Source organism: Pelecanus crispus, chromosome 8, assembly GCF_030463565.1.
Source record: "Pelecanus crispus isolate bPelCri1 chromosome 8, bPelCri1.pri, whole genome shotgun sequence".
NCBI lineage: Eukaryota > Metazoa > Chordata > Aves > Pelecaniformes > Pelecanidae > Pelecanus > Pelecanus crispus.
Window position 1 is genome coordinate 47,131,612 of NC_134650.1, and position 20,198 is coordinate 47,151,809.

General features: G+C 43.2%; 1 protein-coding gene across 8 annotated transcripts in view; it reads right to left on the minus strand.

The window, feature by feature from the left end:
- GALNS (galactosamine (N-acetyl)-6-sulfatase) overlaps positions 1 to 20,198 on the minus strand; it is a 52,998-nt gene that overhangs the window by 29,306 nt on the left and 3,494 nt on the right. For 3 of the 8 annotated variants that reach the window (XR_012831262.1, XR_012831263.1, XM_075715842.1), the window contains exons 1-8: positions 15,925 to 16,020; positions 14,618 to 14,692; positions 13,458 to 13,560; positions 10,457 to 10,600; positions 8,460 to 8,526; positions 8,212 to 8,339; positions 7,295 to 7,434; positions 5,997 to 6,100 (exon numbers count right to left, since the gene is read on the minus strand). Coding sequence is in view for 6 of the 8 variants with exons in the window: in XM_075715842.1 (XP_075571957.1) it covers positions 5,997 to 6,100; positions 7,295 to 7,434; positions 8,212 to 8,339; positions 8,460 to 8,526; positions 10,457 to 10,600; positions 13,458 to 13,560; positions 14,618 to 14,692; positions 15,925 to 15,985 (822 nt within the window). In the remaining 2 variants the exon portion in view is untranslated. Of the gene's footprint in view, positions 1 to 5,996; positions 6,101 to 7,294; positions 7,435 to 8,211; positions 8,340 to 8,459; positions 8,527 to 10,456; positions 10,601 to 13,457; positions 13,561 to 14,470; positions 14,533 to 14,617; positions 14,693 to 15,924; positions 16,049 to 18,183; positions 18,516 to 20,091; positions 20,191 to 20,198 lie in introns of those variants that run through there. The other 5 variants (XM_075715839.1, XM_075715838.1, XM_075715837.1 and 2 more) reach the window with 5 other exon arrangements.

A 20,198-nucleotide genomic window follows, 5' to 3' on the forward strand; every position in this document is an offset into this window, starting at 1 on the left:
ACCTCCCATTAAAATAATAAAGGAGATGATCCATAATTCTCCACTTCCAGGGAGCATTTGCATTTTGGTTCATTTTGTCATTTTCCTCTCTCTCTTCTCACTTCTCTCTATGCATCTGCTTTACAGGAGCATGTTTTCACAGAGTTCAACTTAATTTAGCAAATTCCAAATCATTTGTGGATTGAAAAATCAGCACTTAAACCAAGGGGAAGAAAAAAAAAGTCCTTGATTTGTTCCCTCTCCAGGTCATCCCTCGAGTCCAGAATAACCTGAGAGAGTTCCCAGAAAGCACAGGGATAGATGGATAACAACAAAAAGAGCCCGATGACTTCATCTGCAAACCATTTCCAACAATTCGAGAACTGTAAAGTTGTGGTATTTTTAGTATATATTTTAATAAGGGAGAAAAACATCTGGTTTTGGCTCCAACGGAGATGTGCAAGCTTTCTTTTTATCCCCTTCCTTAACTGGAAGCCATACTTATCTCTCTGGTCTTAATTATTTATATTTTAAAAATCTAAAAAAGTCTGTTCTGACTGATTCTTTCTGAATCTTCGCTCCCATCCTCCTTGCGCTATGCCACAGTTAGCTGCTGTAGGGTGTTTAATTAGCCAGCGACACACTAAATTGAAGCAGATATGTTCAAATCAAGAGCAAGGCTGTTCTGCACCAGGATGCACCAGCACAAGATGCGACACGAAAAGAGCCTTTTCAGCCGTACCACGTGTTCGGAGACAAGAAGCCATCTGACACAAGCCCACATCTGTAAGTGCAGAAGCACTTTCTGACTGAAATCCAAGTCCTAGCAGCAGCCCTGCGAATGTCAGTGTGAACATTACGATGCTGGGACTATCAAAGACTTTTTATCTCTGAATCCTCTGTCTACGCACAAACAGACCCCCAGCCTGTAAGCTGACACTAATTATTTAAATATGACAACAAACGATAACATGATAAATGAATTTTTGTCAGATGCTGGCTCTAGAAAAAAAAACCTGAAGGGAAAATGCTATTTTTGCTAGGACATTAAGCCTTTTATTAAGAGACTGGGCCGAAAAAAGCAAACAGTTAAAGGAAGAATTAACAAGTTTAAAAAAAAAGAGAAAAAGAAACCAAAGAAAGCAACATGCAGGGGAATAATTACAAGTTTAACATTACAATATCACATTACTTGATTACAGTAATTTCAAATTTTAATGGCTTTCATTCATCAAAAGGTGTCGGCAGGAACACATAATATTAAAGCTGCATGCAAGAATACTTCCACAACTCTTAAGAATAAATCAAAGTGCAAAGCTCTAAGCACAAGAGGAAGCCTGACCATGGAAAACCTTGCCCAGGAAAGCAGTGAGATCAGTTGACCAAGATCAACAGATCTTGCAGAAGGTCTCAGGCATTTGAGGTTAAGCCTTATTTGTGGGCATCGCAGGTTGTGCCCAGCCTGTCCTTGCAGGCAGTGACAAATAGAGACGAGCCCACAAATCCCTCACAAAAAGCAGATGTACTCGTGAAGTTCTCTTTCTGCATGGAGAAAAGGATGGAGATCATCTGATACACAGCTGCAGAGAAAGAAACAGAACCGAGCCCTCCGATGGGATAACCCGGCTTCTTACTCTCCCCGGGGCCATTTGGCAAATGCAGAACCAAAGTTGGCCATGTCGTCCACGGGATTAACTGCGGCAGACAGTGCTGCGAGCTCCTTGGACCGTCCCCTTGCACAGGCTCTTCTTTGGCCTCAGATGTGCACTCAAAAAGGACTGACGTTAAAAAAACAAACAGTACGCACGTGTTCAAAAAAAAAAAAAAAAAAACAACCCCAAACCAAACCATCAGCTCACGCGTTACAGAGCTGGACAGCCTCATGAGCCACTGGTGCTGGGAACGCTGCACTCCCTCTGAAGCCAAAGGGGATTACAAAGTGCTCAGCATCTCAGCAAAGATGCTCGATCCCTCGTAGGCTCATCTGCCAGCTAATTTACCCCAAGCGTGCCTTCGGAGAGCTGCGGGGTCAGCAGAACACCATATGCAGAGCTTGGAGTCTAATAAAGGCGTGTGCCAGATCTCCTCCGCTCCCTGACAACTGCTACGTCAGGAGCAGGCGAGCAAACTAGTGCCTGAGACTTGTTGTAATTAGACCTCTCACAATTTATAAGGCAAATCCAAAAGTCACTTTTCTTCTTGTCGCTCCATTCCCTCGCCTCAATCTTTTGATAACAGGCAGCAAGAGGCGATCGCTGACCTGAGACTCGTGCCTCTAATATCACCTAATTTATACATCGCCTTGTGACAATCCTGTGGGGCCACCATGGTCTCCTTGTACTGGTCCTTATTAACCATAACCAGATGTAGATGACTCTCTTTAATCATCCAATTACGTTTCTGGTCTCAGACAACATTTTTCCGTGAAGCAGAGAAAACTTCTTAAGGAAATTAAATGCCCATGCCACAGCCACTTGGATTTATCTGTGCTCTGCAGCACCACATTGAAGAAAGGGGGGGAAAAAAAAGGTTAATATTTATATAAAACTTTGAAGTATTTTCAGAGAAAAAAAAAAAAATTACCATTTTCTCCTGTCAACAGTGCTCTTTCATTCTAGTTGCCTTTCCCTTTTTTTTTTTTTTTTTTTTTTTTAAGAAAAGAAAAAGAAAAATCCAGAGAGGGCAACAGCCCAGAGAAAATAAATAATATATAAAAAAGAGTGAGATCAGATATTGCTCGTATCAGTGAGAAACAGCCGGTATTACGCACGTAAGAACGGATTTTTCCCCCCTCCCCCCCGCCCCTTCTTTTTAATAAACTCTCAGTATACACATAACGTCTTTAAGAAAATGAAATCCTTTTGCTGTGGGCCACGTCGCTAGAAGAAATAGTCACCACTGCTGTTATCAGTGCTTTCAAGCTTTAACTCTGAATCAAAGGCGACAATTAATAAAGTCGCCCCCGCCAGGAATGGAAAGGAGGAAAGCTAAATATTTGAAACTGGGTGAACAAATGTCAGGGTGTTTTTAAATAAAATCCTTTTACAGTTATCACAGCGAGCAGACCTGATATCCCTGTCTAATTCAATTTCAATTTGCGCCCCATGGGAGATAGTGAAGAAAAGGTTGCAATGCTGTCTTTGGGTTGATATGTTCTTTTCTCCTTCAGGAAGCAGGCACGAGAGAGGAAGGGGAGGAGGGTGAGGGAAGAGAGGAGGAGGATTCAAATACCAACAGAATATGATTCTTTTTTTTTTTTTTTTTTTTTCCAGCTGGATCCTTCCAGAAGGCAGATGCAATGTGGGGAATGTTGAAATGCTGATTTGTTGTGAATTCACCTGGAAAACGTAGCTGAGGAGGAAACTGCAGAAAGGCTGTTTGCGTGTGAATAAATATTCCTGATGGGGGACCAGAATTAACTGAATGTTGATGCCAAGAGCAACACGCACTCCCGAGGCACCCCTCTCCCCCAAAAAACTGCAAATCAGCCAACTGCACCAATTATCCTAACCTCTATCAACGTCCTGCCAAGTGTTCACAATCCTGTCAACCTAGCTTCTTTTGTTCAAATAAAAAGGTACTCCTTTATTTAAGCAAATGTACCCTTTAATAGAAACACCCCCCCCCCAATCCTATATATCAATGAGATATTAATAAACTGCCCGATCCCCTCAGCGGGATGAGCCTTCCACCCAATAACTGGCTTTCACTGCCCAGAGACACGAGTCCTCTTTTTCTGGCTGCAGCTGTGCCAGCTGAAATGGTCGCTGGCCCTCCGCCTGGCTCCTCAAAACGTCCGCGGCTGGAAAGGAACGACCATTGCGCTGGGAGCAACCCCAGCGCGGGAAGGAGGAGTTGACCCTTCAGCTTTTTGCTTGGCAGTCCTGAGAAGCTCTTTGCTTCCACCCTGGGTCAGGGCTCCCAAGCCTTTGTTTCCGTCAACTCTTTTGAAAAAAAGAGCAACGGGAGACTTTGAAGCAGCATTTCATAGATTCTTGGACTACACAGGACTTAGGCTGACTCGTTTGAGCTCGCTGTCAAGATGTTGAAGCTACAGACTCCGTGAGATACAGAAAAGAAGCCAAAAACGTACTAGCAAACACGTGTCTCTTCACTTCCTATGTCAGCGAAAGAGGCAATTATGAAGCAATAACTACAGGCACCCTACAGGCCAGCGTAGCGTGAGCTGTATTACACAGAAGCAATGCTAAACCTCTCACCTGCGGTCAGGGCTGCTGTGGGTACCAGTGCTGGAGCCTCGATGGCAAGAATACAAGCAGAAAAGACATGTAAGTAGCTATCACGTATTTACTTATCAGTAGCATCACACGGGGGTCTAACTCGGCGCAAAGCAGCACATCCTGGGGACAGAGTTGAGAACAGGCTTCTCAAGGTACCCGAGTGGAGTCCAAGAGGACACCAGGGAGCGAAACACCCGCACGTGCAGACAGTTGGCAGCATTGTGCCCAGGATAGGAAGGATTTAAAGTTAAGCACGTGCTCAAGGGCCAAGGATGATAGCAGCAGCGGTGGAGGAGGGCTTTTTCAGGTGCGTACCTGCCCAATAAGCCTTAAGCACACTCTCCAGCTCGCTGAGCATGCATGGGCTCATGACAGCACGGCGTCGGTCAGCCCACCCACCTGTGCAAACACGTTAGCTCTGCGCAGAAACGACCGTTCACAGGAATTCAAACAGCAGCTTCAGCTGTGGCCTCAAGCAGGAAGCCGTGCATCGCACCGGGCTACCGAGAACATTTTACACCACATAAAGCTTCACTGCCGCACTACGTGCAAAAGACTACCTGCGAGAGGGGTACCAGCCAGTTACGGTTAGAAAATAAGCAGGCACAATGATTTCTCTATTCATGTTCCTAATTATCCTCAGAGTTACTACAATGGAAAGAATTTTTAAATTTGGTATTTACTTGTCCCCATTTATAATGCATGTTTACTTTTAGCACATTATGCAGTTTGGACATGGAAAACAAAACAGTCAGCTTCAGTTTCATGTTCTCGTATGCTAGCCCAAGGCTGTTGTACTTGGCTTGTAAAGGCTTTATGGAAATGTTTAAATTTAAACAAAAAGACTGTTTTCATTTCAAATTAAAAAAATAATACAACATCCCTAGTAGGTTTTGTGAACTCTTTAAAAATGATGAAACCAAACTACCCTTCTGCCCTCAGCTGCAGATCTAAGCTATCTGATGGCTTCCTCCTAAATGTAAACGATAAATTATCATTATCCTGACTCAATTAAACCACTGAAAAGGAATGCAACTTAGAAAAATGTTTTATTTATGAATAGTTTGCAGTCTTAAGCACAGTGCCCAGTTAATGAAGTATCACTTTCTTCGGGGATGAGAGATACTCACAAAGGGGAGGGAATCTGTATTATTTACTGTGAACCCTGCCTGCAGAGGAATTGATTGCATCTTTCTTTAATGAGAACTGGGACAAGAGAGGCTGGTAGTGCCACTGGAGGATTATTTTGAAGTGATCATATCTGAATTTGTGTACAGGCAGGAAGGAGCAATAATCTGTTATCTAGACCTCCCCAAGTGGAACTTTTATCAAACACCAAAGCCAGAGCCGTGAGGGTCAAATCACTTGATATTTCAGGGCACAGGGAGTGTGTGTGGGCAACATGCTCCTGCTCTAGACTGGGACACGCATCAGCAATGTGTCTTTATTCTCCAATTTGTTCAAATATGTAACCCGCTAAAAATACTATGGTCCAAAAGAGTAAAGGATTTAAATAGAGAAGGAAGACAAAAAGACCAGACCGCTTGGTGCTCACAGAAGCGTTGATCATAGACACTCTCGATGCAAATTTGCAATAATGAACAGGAATGGCATCCTTCTCTAGGGGCAGCATTCAGCTCCTTATTTAGACAAGCATCTGGACTGACACGCTGGGCATGTGAAAAGTCTGATCCAAAGCCCTGAATCCAGCCAGAACCACTCCGTTCACTTCAGTCCGCTTAAGACCGATCAGAATTGTTCAAAGCAGACACTCACCCCTCCTGCAGGTATATGTCCGGGCCACCAAGCAATAGCTGGCTCTCTCATGCCACCTTCGAAGGTGGTTTGTTTGCCACACAGAAAAGGACCATTGCTTCCTCCTAGAGAGAGAAAAGAAGCCAGAAAAAACATGAGATGCCAATATCCTAATTCAAAGGGACACTGTCAACTAGGAAATTTTAAGGCTAGTTTTAAATGAATTTTCATTTCTGCATGAATGCTGCTTCAAATAACATGTCCAGAATGTTTTTTGGGGTTTTTTGTTGTTGTTTTGTTTGTTGTATTTTTTTTTTAAATATCCCTTTATGATGAATTTTAGGAATGTCTTTTCATGTCAGGGAGAAAGTGACAGTTAAACACAACTTTCTATCAACCAAAGAAAGAAAAAAACCAGAAAACAAACAGAAAATATTTTGCTGGCATTCTCCTTCCCTTTAAGGACATTAACTGCTGTTTGTAACTGAAGGAAATCTGCCACTTTCAGGCAGAAATAGTATTTTTTTTCATAATCCTTTTAAAGTAGCAGAGCAGTATTAGATGCAGATACAAGAATGAGAAAAATAATCATGCATTCCCTGAATGTTCACTCTCAGAGATAACAAGTGCTTTGCAGGAATGTCTGGGTTTTTAACCCAGCCTTGTAGCTAAGCTTGCTGAGGAACAAACAGGGAGGTCTCGTGACTGATTCCAGGTCACACAAAGTCAAACACAGTGGTTCAGCTGAAATCAGAACTCAGGATACTCCCTGTTCTGTGGTCCAATAACCACGAGACAGCCTGCCTCCAAACAGAAGAGAGTGGGTTATAAAATCAATTTGCAATGACTCTGTTGGAGAGAAACAATCATTTAAACAAAAGAAAACTTGTGAAGTAACAAAAATACTTTTCTTCTTGATATTTTTCATGAGAGCTCAAGAAGGAGGGACTCTCTAGCTGTCTGTAATTACTCAGAAAGCTCAAATACGCATTTGGCAGATGGAGAGTAAACACCCTGCTAAGTTATTGTGCCTGGTCCTAAATAAATTAAAAAATATTCATCCCCTGACAGTGGAGCACAAAGTGGAAATGAACACGGGTGAACCGCCACACTGAGTGAGGCCAAAAGTCCATTTAGCCAAGGATATCTCCTCCAACAGTGACCAGAAGTAATGAACGTAAGCGAACTCTAAACATAAATGCTCTGCATTTTGAGGTTTCTCCTAACTGCATAAAGGAAAACCCCATGTATAGGTCTCTTTCCCCCCAGACATGCTGATTTAAGTTTTGATTTCACAACCCCAGCCCAGGTTTATTCACCTTGTTTAGGAGCTGAAATGAGAGCGGCCCCATTATCAGAGGTGAAAAACACAAGTGTGTTCTCACTGATACCCAGCTTCTGAAGATGTTTTAGGATTTTCCCAATGCTGTCATCAATTTCTCGCACAGCATCCCCATATCTGTGGCAAAAAGAGACGCAAAACATGAAAGGCAGCAAAAGAGGACAAGTGTCATGCAGCATAATGCATCGCAATCAGCTTTTAGTGGACATAATTTATACCTGTGCTACAGAAATACTTCTTTTGTGCATCAGGAATAAAGTTTTCCATTGTCACTGCAAAACTGCATCTCCTACCTGAGTAGGGGAGTCAGAATTTTTTCAGAAGTGAGCCACTCTTGGACAGAGACCAGCAACTGATATAAATTTAGCCATAAGGTTCTCAAATACAGGCAAAGCCACTTTGCCATAGACTTGAAGCTAATAACGTAGTTTTGCTTATGGATGCTGGTTTGAAACTGCACTCTCAGAAGCAAGGCTCGCAACATCTACAGACCTCTTTGCCTCCTGTAAATTGCATTTTTCATGCATGCTTTTCTACTTGCTGGTCTGATTTACAGGCTTTTAAAACAGGCACTAATCATACAAAAGCCTTCCAAAAAATCATCTGTGCCACATACAGCACTTCATTACTCACACAACTGGCAAAGGAGCTTAAACTCCCCCTTCTCCCCCATTTTAGTCACATGATCTTCATTTCGGATTATAGCAAAATTATTAAGGAACAATCCAAGCAAAGTCCTCACTAACTAATGTATTTCAGCACACACATACACTTTTGACAGATGATCTATATACTTGGATCTAATACACACCGCTTAGGTTTTCTGCTTCTGCAGCATGAGGTATTAATTAAAAAAAACCCAACAAAACCAACACCCACAAAAACAAGACTTACAGTCCTCTCTGACTAGTGCCCAGGAAATGTTTGGAGGCATAAACAGGAGCGTGGGTAGCATCAATTGCCCAGTATAAAAAGAACGGCTGCTGGCTAGCCTGCTGCTTGCTAATAAAATCGAGAGCTTCCTGTAAACAACAATAAAAATGAATTTAGCGGAATCATCCTCTGCCATCTAAATCTCTCCAAAAAAAGCAGCATAAAGTCACTGTGGCTTAGAAAATAGACAGTATTAAAATAGACAGTACCTGCAGGTAGATCTGAGTCAAGTTGGCTTCACCTGTCTTCAGATCAATTTTGAAATCTTCATAGTATCTTAAAGATAAAATAAATCAGAGAGGGAAAAAAAAAATCAATCCTAATGAATATACAACATAAAAAGGCTTTTTTCCCCCCCCTTTATTACTGTGTAAGTAGGTGACAAACAGGCCACAGTTGCTCTCTTCAGATATTAAAAAGAATGTCACCATATTTTTTCTTATGGAAGAAAGCAGTGAAACAGCTAGATCCAAATTAATGACGACTGCAAATTTTGGACAAACCTGAGCCACCGACCTTTCACTGTTAAGCTATTAGAATAGGGGTAGTATGCTTAAAGATCACATGCTGCTACTCCTTCAATAGAGAGCTGCTTGATATATAAGTAAAATTTTCAGAAGTACACAACAACTTCCAGTGAGACAGACCAATCCTGGAATGAGAACTTGGGCTGCTTTGAAAATGTTACATTGAAGTATCTTTAGACACCAATTAAGCAAAGAAGGGTGGGGGGCAGTCCTCCGGAGAATAACAGCAAGTGAAATAAGATGATACCAGACTCAAAAGTGAATGGACAAGAATGGCACAGACTGCAGACTTGGAGCACAGAATGGTGTTACGCAAACAGACAAAAGGTTATTACAAACAGGAAGAGAAGGAATAAAGAGGTCTTTCAGTACAGAATGGAACCAGCTTCCAAGAGAAGTAGTGGAGTGAAATCATCACAGGAAGCTCTTAGGGCGCAACGGGATAAGCAAACATCTCTGGGAGGGAGGCACTGTAGAGCAGTCACAGCCCTAGATGGTCCACATGCAACTTGTGGGTTGGCCTTGGTTGGCCTACTCAGACCTTTATTAATCCTCAGACACAAACATCTAGCTTCGTATTTAACAAGCTTCAACTTAAAATTTAGATGGTAAGGTAGACATGAGGAAGACAGGATTCCTACAAAAGGTCGCTCACGAGTTTAGAGTAAAGTTTAGTAGTCAACGACCATGCCGAATCTCTGAGGAGGGTCAATACCATAGAAGCAGGTCCGTATTGTCTCAGCTTTAACTGGAAAAGTGGCACGATCACAACTGAGAAGCAGCAGGCACTGCCCAGGCAACAGTGCCTGAGTACCCTTTGCTGCCAGCACTGCCTTCAAAACCTCTTCTTCCCCCAGGACTATCCTCGCTTCCTCTCCTAGAGATGACATTCACATACTTCTTGACGGTTAACCTATACCTTCCTGTTTCTGTCTGCCTTGTGCGTTTTCCCACAAGGCTTTCCTTTAATTCTGTCTTAGCTCCAATGCAAACCACCAGCCAGGCCTTGCAAGGCTGGATATTGGCCATCCCCGGACTAGAGGGCAAGTCCTGTTCAAAAGTATGAAGGCAAAGCAAGAGATGAGATCCTGGCACACGACATTTTAAAGTCCAAAAATACGAATGGGTTTAGAAAAGAGACAAGACTGGCTCATGGAAGTTAAATCGGTGGCTATTAAAGATGTGGACACAACCTTCAGTTTAGGAAGGTGGACAGCCATACAAGAGAAGGACCATCCCACGTATCTGTTTTCTTATACCCTTTCTATAAGCATTCACTACCAGTGGTCATCGCAGAGTATAATGGATTAAATGGGGCTTGGGCCTGACCCAGAAGGGCTGTTCATGTGTTCATTAACTTTTACAAGCATCTTTCCTGCACTGGCTTACTGCTGAACTGCAGGACAGTCAGGGCAATCCGTAGAAAGAATCTCAGATCATATATGAGGCAGGATATTCCCAATGCTTGACACGCTGTAAAAGTCCTCTGTACAGAGTGAAGTACCTGTAGATCGCTGCCCATCCAACCGAGCCTGTAACTCTGATTCTGAAGCAGCTGCTGGTTTTGCCAACCGCTTTTCACTGAAATGGGTTTGCTACGCTAGCACTTATCTTCCAGCCCTGTAATGTCAGCAGGGAAAGCAAAGAAAATACCATTAACAGGCAAGTTGCTGAATTACCTGCCAATCATTTCCCAGTCCCTATACACAGGGATATTGGGGAGCGCTCTGTTATCAAAAGGTCCAAAATGGCAGTTCGGGGATCCAAACCATTCATCAAACCCATGCTTCAGGGGGTGGAACTGGGGCCTGTGACCCAGATGCCTAGGAACAAAAGAAACAGATGAGTTAAAACTCTACTGCAAAGAAGTAAATAATAATCTCATCAGAATGGCATGCAAGAAAACAATCTTTGCCTAAGAAGAAAAACTTCAAGCATTTTAATCAAATAAATGACTTCAGAGCACTGTCTTGATCTTTCTCATAGTTGTTGCAAGTGCATCCATGCAGACTCGCTCTAGTGCTTACATATATCCCATTTTAGTCTACTGTCCAGTCTTTGTTTCCCATTATTTCCTTCTGTTGGTGTCTTCCCTCACACTGTCTCGATGATCTGTACTGATGGACTACAATGCCCGAAGCCATTGCAAAGACGCATATAATGTTTTACTTAAGGATTCTGATCTATGACAAGTCACTTTTATACCGCTAAGCTGTAAAAACACAAGGTAAAGCTCATGAAATGTACCGTTTTATCTGCATTCCCTTGATGGAGTATTCGTGCTGCCAAAATGGTACAGAGAGACCTGAATGTGAATGAGTTCTTTATGTTCACATGTGAATATAAAACACGTTTAGCTACTCCTGAAGACAGCTCCATTCTACTATGCAGCTTGAAAATTCTCCATGCTTAACTTCAAGATGAAGCTCCTCTCTAATCTCCAACTTCTATACTGCAAATTCTCTATTTCCTTCATTTATACTAGCGTGAATATACAGAATGCCCATCCTCTCCCAGTCTCTGAAGGAGATCTTTGTAGCTTTATTTAATCATTCCAGCTTCCACTCACAAGCCTGCGTCTGCAACCTGTCCATTTTGTGCCATCACCCTCTGCACACTTTCTGAACATAAGGGGCATAAAATGCATTACCTGAAGGAAAATGATCCATGGTGTTATTCTGGGCCATTCCAAAATGAGTTATAACAGAAAATAATCATAATTCCAGCTATGATCATATCTTGGTGATGTAACTGAAACCGCAAGTCTGACCTGCAGGATTTTACTCCTTCCTCATTTATATACATGATAATACAAAGCTACTCCTGGCTGTTTCTACCACAGGGGACATGAAAAAATATTTTATTCTAAGAAAGCCCTAAGAGAAGTTACAGAGGGAGGGACCTGAAAAAGGTATCAAATAATTACTGAGACACTGATTATTCTCTCCCCTTCCAACACAAAAAAATAGAGAGATATTTAATGAAACGCAACAAATTCTAAACTGGTCATGGAAAATACTTGGCTTGCAAACATATAATTAAACTGTGGAACTTACTGTCACAGGACACCCTGAAAAGTTTTGAGAAGGGATGTTGAAAGGACATAAAAATCTTCTGCTGGAAAACTTAAAAATCTTTAAAAGCCCTACAATTCTATGCGTGCCTAGGATGAGACTCCACTTAATCTACCGCACTTTGCATTTCTTTACTTTTTTCTAGGAAGCAGGTGGTGTGCCCAAATGATAGAGACTGCTGCTGTACAGGATCACTCCCCGGTCCTGTCCAGGATAACAGTTCTTGGGTGCACAATGATAGTGCACCGCACTTGCATATTTAGTCTGGCTTCTTGCTAACAGCTGCAGGTCCTTCCAGATTTGCTGTTTTCCAAATAACTGCCTGGAACCAATCTGTATTTGCGTTGTTTATTTCTTTTCCCTGGGTGTATGAATTTACATTTATTAGCACTGAACTGCATCTTATTGCATTCAGCCCACTGATCCGATTCTTCACGGCCACTCTGCTGTTTGGATTTGTGGTAATAAATAATTCACTGTCTTAGGTTAGTTTGCTTTCTTTCCAATTTGAGCAGCACCTATGAATCTGACCACAGTTCAAACTCACTCTTCTCTAACTTGTTAACGAAACTGTTAAATAAATGGTATCCTGTTACTTTCCTAAACAGTATCCTCCCCGATACTACTCCTGTCCGAGGTCTCTTCATTAACAATTACTCTGTTAACCAAGCAGTAGTCCTCTGGTGTTTGTGTAGTTTTCAAGTTGCTATTTATGCATTTATTTATTACAGCACTGTTCCAAACTGCGAATCAACTGTTCAGACATCCCCAGACCCCATGGGATTCCATTACAGCCCATGAGCGCATTTGAAATGCGAATGTTACAAATGCACCAGTTTCAACTATTACACTGGTAAATCCACCGAGCTTGTTTGATCTGAGTATCTTTCAGGCTTTTCCCTTCCGATTCCTCACAGACACCACAAAACATTGTTTTTTAGAAGTTCTTCTGTATCCTCTACAAAGATTATACTGTACTTCCGTGAAAATCCATAAAGTCAAAGGATAATATTCACAGAGTATTGGATCAGCCCTCTAGGTCTTTTAAAAAACCTGGTATCGACTATCCCGATCAAGCCTATTCCTATCCACCCTGACCTTCTACGCTTGACGAACAATCTTCAGCGTAGCCCTGGTGATGTCTGCATCTCTATTTCTATACCACACACTTCTACCCCACCAAAAAAGCAGCTTTCACAATTTAGTCTACTCTATTAACAAAAAAACCCAACATATAGCAGGGGCCAAAGATAAAAAGCACGTAGGTGCTCGAGGCAAGTTCCAACAGAACATCTTGGTGTTTTTTGATTAAGTAGCGTGATACATGGATTAAAGCACAAAGAGCTGAAGGGTTTATAAATACATATATATACATAAAAACCCCTTCAACTCTTTGGATGAAGATATATGTATGTACTTGTAATGGTAACACTCAATTCAGAAATTAATCACAGCAGGGGGGAAGATCCACCACAGATTTCAAAAGTTGGACATCCGAGCTTCAAAACATTTCTTTTCCCTGCAGTTCTGGCTGTTCTGCTGCTCCTTCACAAACACATACACGCATACTGAAATCTCAAAGCAAGAGATCTTAAAATAAGTTTACCATTTGCCAATGATCTTATTGATGTAGCCAGCTTTCTTCAGCAACTCTGGAAGCAGTAATTCAGAATCTGGGATTCCTCCTACTATATCCTGTGGCGTGTACGCTGTGCAAAACAAACAAAAAGATCTTTCTAATTCTTACAAATATTAGAGCAAACAGCTCATGGCCATCATGAGAAGCATTATTACTGGATCAGAAATAGCAATTAGTTTGAAGTCCCAGCAATATCACTCTTTGGAAGTCCTCCCAGGCCACGAGATGAAGAGAACAAATTGATTCAGAGAGATCAAAGGGAGATCTCCACCCACTCACACACCACGGCAAAGAATAAAGGGGGCTGCATCACTGAATGAAGGCAAGACCCTTGGAAGTGGGGGGGTCATAAAGAAAGCAAGTGCTTTAGGAGTGCACTGGAGCTGCCTTTACTCCCGCAAACTTGCTTTATATTTTCTAAAGTGAAGGCTTTTTTTTTTTTTCCTAAATCAAATGATCGATAAACTTGCTCAGACTGCAAGAGCTGAAAGAAATGATGCCTCTCACGGTCCACAGCTGTCTAGCCCTTGAGAATCTAAGGTGTGACCTTGGTTAGGACGGAGATAGCCAAGCACGCTTGTTGATACACAGCGTGTATCAGTACGCAGCTGCTGATTCTTGCCCAAGCATGCGTGGTCTCACGTGGCATCTGTCACGCTGGAACCAAAATCAACCCAGAAACGTTATGAACTGGTAATCTTCCCTGGAAGCACCATGGGCCCAACAGTGCTATAGAACTGCCAAGGCTGAAATGGTTAGAAAACTGGCTGCTGAATAAAACTGTAAGCAGCTTGCTCTTTACTCTGGGTGTTAATATACACCCCACGTGACCTTCTTCCACCAGACACCAATTAGACTGCCCAGAGGAAACACTTCTCAGCCAGCAGAAGCAAATGGATCAACCAGCCTTGTTTATGTCTCTCAATTTGAGGAGGTTTTCTGCTTGATGAGGAGGAAGCAATAAATTTCACGCTTATTACCAGCAGTTAACGTGGTAATCTGTTCGTGCCACTCTGGAAGATCCATAGGGGAAGATCACCGAGCCAAGCCTTTGTTCAAAGCAAAACTTCCTACAAAGCACAGAGGGAAATCAAGAGAGGAAGGCAAATCAGGAATGAAGCCCATACCGTTTCTGGCATGTGCATTCGTGGTGTAAAAACCATTCCTCACTGGGAGACGGCCCGTCAACAGTGCTGCCCTTGCTGCAAATAACAACAAAAAAGGTTTTATTTTACATCCATTCTCTGCTTAATATTATCAGATCAAGGCTGAGGACGGCACACTGACTGAAGCATGTCAGTGTCCTTTTGCCACAGCCAGCTACTAAGATCACTCACGTTAGAACAGGCAGCAACTCCCCTCTCCAGCGAGCCATGGAGATAGCCAGGTTCTGACACAACACCATTTGAGTTAATCCAGGACAAACCCAACAGAAATTTGGCCCCTCTATTAAATTACCCACTGCTGAAGAGTAATTACTTTCAATAGTCAATGTAGCAGCCCTCCTATTTCAATAATTCTAAAAGGAATACCTGACGTATATATGTAAGAGGAAATGGTAACACAAACTGATTACATGCTTAAGGATAAGTTTTCAAGCTTGTCTGAACAAAAGTCATGTAACAGTGAAGAAAGAGCTGTCCAGCTTTGACAATAAAAGTCAGGCTGCAGGAAACATTTAAACAGATGTTTAAGCATATGAAGTACCACCACTGGACTTAGCAGGACTTCAGTATATTTTAAATGCCTTTTCTGAGCAAGGACGTCATCAGCACACTGACAAATTATATCTGAAATGAAAGCCCAAATAAAAAGCCCCTGTTCCTCATTTTTGTTTCAGTTCTTGGCTGCCAATCAGGTTTGAGGGAAAAAGAAAGGGGAAAAAAAAAAAACCCACCCCACAGAAAAAAACAATAAGGATAAAAATATCTACATCTCCCAGACCAAAACATTTCTTTTATCTCTTGTCCCTTCCCCAAGAATCCTGCAAGCCACCAGGGTCAAAAGCAGGACACAACCTGCTGCCATTCCATGCATGAAAGCCTCACCAAAGCCGATGGAATCAGACAAACTATGTACAAACTGTGTTCAGCAACAATTTAGATATTGCTTTGTCTGCTTATCCCAAAATAAGAAAGATAAAAAAATGCAATGACTGAGGCTAGAATACTAAACCATAATGTTTTAAAAAATCCTTTAGCTGGACTGATTTGATCACTAAAACACTGCTTTGTATGAACTGAAGATTGTAGGTTTTCCAATCAAAACGTAAATAAAAAGGGAGCAAAATGCAAGATCAAAGCACCAAATCCAAACTCTGCCCTGAGGGTAATCACTGGTTTGGTTGCTAGTTCATGTCAGACGCTGGCAAACGTCCCACTCTTCTCAGAAGGTGGCATGTTTATATGCTAGCTTAAAACTCAAGTTTACTTACACGGAGAACAAAGGGGGTTGGCAGTATAAAAATCCAGGAAAAGCATCCCTTCTGAAGCCATCTGGTCTAAGTTAGGAGTTTCCTTAGAAGGCTCTCCAAAAGCTCCCAAATCACCCCAACCCATCTGTAAAAAGAACACACCAAAAGACATAAAAGTTCTTTTACTCTTCCACAACGACAACGCTTCTGGGCCCACATAACACTTTTATTGTATCCCTTCATTTCTAAATCTTTATAGCGCTCATCTCCTTATTTAGGGAGCACTTCGCAAACGTGATAAAAATGATCTTCCCTAACCCTGTGAAGCAGGGAACTATTACAGTTTTCATTGGCAAATGGGAAACCGAGGCACACATGAGATTAAATGACTTGCTAACAGCCATGAAAACACTTGTAGCAGAACTGGGTAAGAACCCTAATGCCTTCACTCTTACTCAAGTGCCTGAAGACTGGTAAGCGCACGCATACCAGAGAGGAAAAGGAAGTTACACATGATATGCTCGGTGTTGTACAGCTGCAAAGTCTGACCCTTCAGTCCCTGGCTATGTCTCTTTGTGTTGGACCATTGACCCCAGGACACCACGTCAGCCTGCTGCATCTATCCATCTGCATATACATAACTAGAAATGCAAGGAAAAGGTCTAAACTCAAAAGCAGTGCTGCAGAAAAAGAGAGAAAGTTGTTATTTTAAAAGCAAGCTCTGGAGAGAAACCTGCCAGAGGCATCATCTGTCACTCTGCTTATTTGCAAGATAGTGGTTTCACCCTGCGTCTTCCTCCTAATTCAGAGAGGTCACACGCCAGGAGAACCGTAAAATTACCATCACATTGTCTACGTTCGTTGCTGAAAACTATTACTGGTAATAATACAAATAAAAGTAAGTGACTTAAAACAGAAGGTTCTAGAAGGGAACAACTTAATGAGCAATTAGGCACCATGGTTGCTGGAGATTATATTATGCTTTAAAAAAGGCAATAGCTTTCTTTAATACAGATGCGTATCAGGTGAGCAACTGATACGGAGGGTGTAAAGTATCGAGAGCTTTAGAAAACCATCTGTCTGGTCCCATTTGAGAGTCTAACATTTACACTGCAGTGGTGCAGTTTGGAAAAGAAAATTGTTGGAGAGCTGCAGAGCTGGCTGTTGAGGTTTGAGTAAGGAGCAATTAAATGGTACCACCTAACACTAGGACGTGGAGTTAAAATGGATTCAGCGGGATCACCCCCAAGTTCTTGATTCTTCAGTATCTTTATCATCAAGGAAGAAAGAAAAAAAGAATATCACGTTGCTCTAATTCACACACAGTGACAGAGTCACAGAAGTCACTGAAGGATCAAAGGAAAAAGACCATGGAGATGTATTTTTAATGAAGAGCATATTAAATAAATAAATAGTTCACAGAAGCTCCAGTCAGGATCTATGCCTCATCATGTCTCGTGCCCGTACCAACACTTCCAGAGTGGGATAATCACTGTCCCAAGGAGCTTTTATCTTCAAAATGACAAATGTCAGCTTGGGGGGAAATAGTCCTGAATGGAAAATTGAGATGGACTGCCGGAGGCTCAACTGGCCAGAAAAACGAGGCTTACAAGGTAATTATCTTGTACAGGAGTGTAGAAACACTATGAAAACAACAGCATTGAATTGGCAGAACAGAGCCAAGCAGGCGATAAGAGCTGGCCCACCCTTCGAGTCACATACCCACCCTCATCAGCTTTTCGAGTGGCTTAAAACTGCACACACCGCATTTCTACTAGAAACACACCTGAAAGATGACATGAAAATATTAGAAGAGAAGCAAAACAGGAAGACGGCAGCAACTTGAACGTGTTGGAAATGAATATACCTCCTTACCCATGTGGCTAAGACCACTACAGCATGCAAAAGTGAAAAGACTTTTGGTTGGAAACAAATCCGTGACTATTTCCACTCTTTAATGATTTATTGACTTTTTTCTTTCACACACACACCCCCCCCCCCCCCAGTTCAGAGAGCAAAAATTAGCAGAATTAGTTTTCTTCTTGTTTAGTTTTTCAGGAGACAAGTTTGGGTTTCTAAAACATGTCCTGAAATGTATTGGAGTTTCTTTGTCTACACTTGTAGATGCACCTTATTCAGTGCTACTACAACTACACCCATCGCTGGTATTAAAAGGTACTGCCACAATTATTTTTGTAGGCTACAAACCCAAGCCTTAACTTCAGAACGATTCTGTCAAGGTTTGGAAATCACCAAGGCACCCTGGTTTTCAACATTTACCAGCCAGTGGAATCCTTTGCCAAGGACTGTGGAGTTAATTGCTCAGTCATGGACTGATAGATAAGATGATTAGACTTCTAGATAAGGTTTGTAGGTGTGTAAGCACCAATTCCAAAAGACTTGCATATCAGCTTGACTTTATAGATCTGAGAAGTCTCATTTGTTTTCAGCAGGACGTCCAGACACAAGGAATAACGAGAGGTTTGTGCGCAGGGTCTTTAGCCCAGGTCACCTAGGGCAGCTCTGCCCTGAAGGAGGGGCAGGGCAGGGATATGCTGGGCCTGGGCTTCCTTTCATTTCTTCACCACTTTTTACACAAAACCTGGAAAGGACTCGAGAAAGAAAGCAACTGAGCATGACAGCTTTCCGAGTAAGTACTTACAAACTTATTCAAATATTCCTGCTTGTTTCAATCAAACTTTTCCAGCTCATCGCGTCAAGCCGTGAGCTGCACCTGAATCACTGTGCTGAAGACCTCTGACCATGAATCACGGTACAGACCCTGTTCACGTGCTCTCCCGACAAAGGGAAGGGAGAGACATGCTCTCAAAGACACGCTCTCAAAGACACGCTCTCAAAACACAAGCCTTGCCAGGCCCAAAACCAGCCCTTGATGTGCACTTTGGAGGATATCCAGAAAAAGTAATTTGCAGGATAAGGCTCACGGGGAGCCAACTTGATGAAACCTCTATTTAAAGGCCTCTGCCTTGGCACCGGTACACTTTGGACCTAGCCCATGCACCATGCTGCTCCCGCGAGCTCAGGGATGACCACCACAGTGTCTCTGATGCGCTGTGCATGCACCACAAACAAATTTCCCAAATATTGGCAGAAGATTTCTGACAGCGGCCCTGCCTGCAAGGCGCTGGTGCTCAAACCATGCCCTGCCAAGCCCCTCCGCCAGCCCCGGGAGCCCGCCTCACCACGAGGGGCCCACTCGCACCCCGTAACATAGAACCATCGAATCGTTTAGGTTGGCAAAGACCTTTAAGATCATCCGGTCCAACCATTAACCTAACACTACCAAGTCCACCACTAAACCAATTAAGGGTAGAATAATAATTTCATGTTTCCTGGCTTAGTGGCTGGATTAATTTTTAAATGAAAGTAAAACTGGGAATCACTAAGGTTGGAAAGGACCTCTAAGACCATCAGTCCCACCATCAACCCAACACCACCCTGCCCACTAAACCACAGAATCACGGAATTGTTCAGGTTGGAAAAGACCTTTAAGATGATCAAGTCCAACCATTAACCCAGCACTGCCAACTCCACCACTAACCCACGTCCCTGAGCACCACATCTACACGTCTTTTAAATACCCCCAGGGATGGGGACTCAACCGCTTCCCTGGGCAGCCTGTTCCAGTGCTTGACAACCCCTTCCCTGAAGAAATTTTTCCTAATACCTGATCTAAACCTCTTCTGGCCCAACTTGAGGCCATTTCCTCTTGCCCTATACCCCCCCCCCCCCGCCCCCCAAAGTGCCACCTCTGCCCGTTTTTTGAACCCCTCCAGGGATGGGGACTCCCCCACCTCTCTGGGAAGCCTGTTCCAATGCTTGACCAGCCTTTCCGTGAAGAAATTTTTCTGAATATCCAACCGAAACCTCCCCTGGTGCAGCTTGAGGCCACTTCCTCTCGTCCTAACAAGCACACTATGGAGCCGTGGCCCCAATTTCCCTCATCCACGCCGACCCCTTCCCAGGAACCCAATTCCCCGCCTCCCCCCGGGGGACAGGGACCCAGCCCCCTTCTTGGCCACCAACAGGCCCCCCTCCCTCCACCCTAACGCCCCCCTCAGTGTCCTCCCTCCCCCCCCCAAAAAGTGACTTCCAGTGCCCCGGGCCCCTGTCCCCTGCCCCGTAACAGGCGTCCGGTGCCCCCGGGGGTCCCCCGGCCCCACTCACGTCGTCCATGAGGAGGAGGAGGAGGTTGGGGGGCGCGGCGGCGGCGGCGGGGCCCAGGGCCCAGCACAGGCAGAGGGGCACCAGCACCGCCCTCGCCATGGCAACCG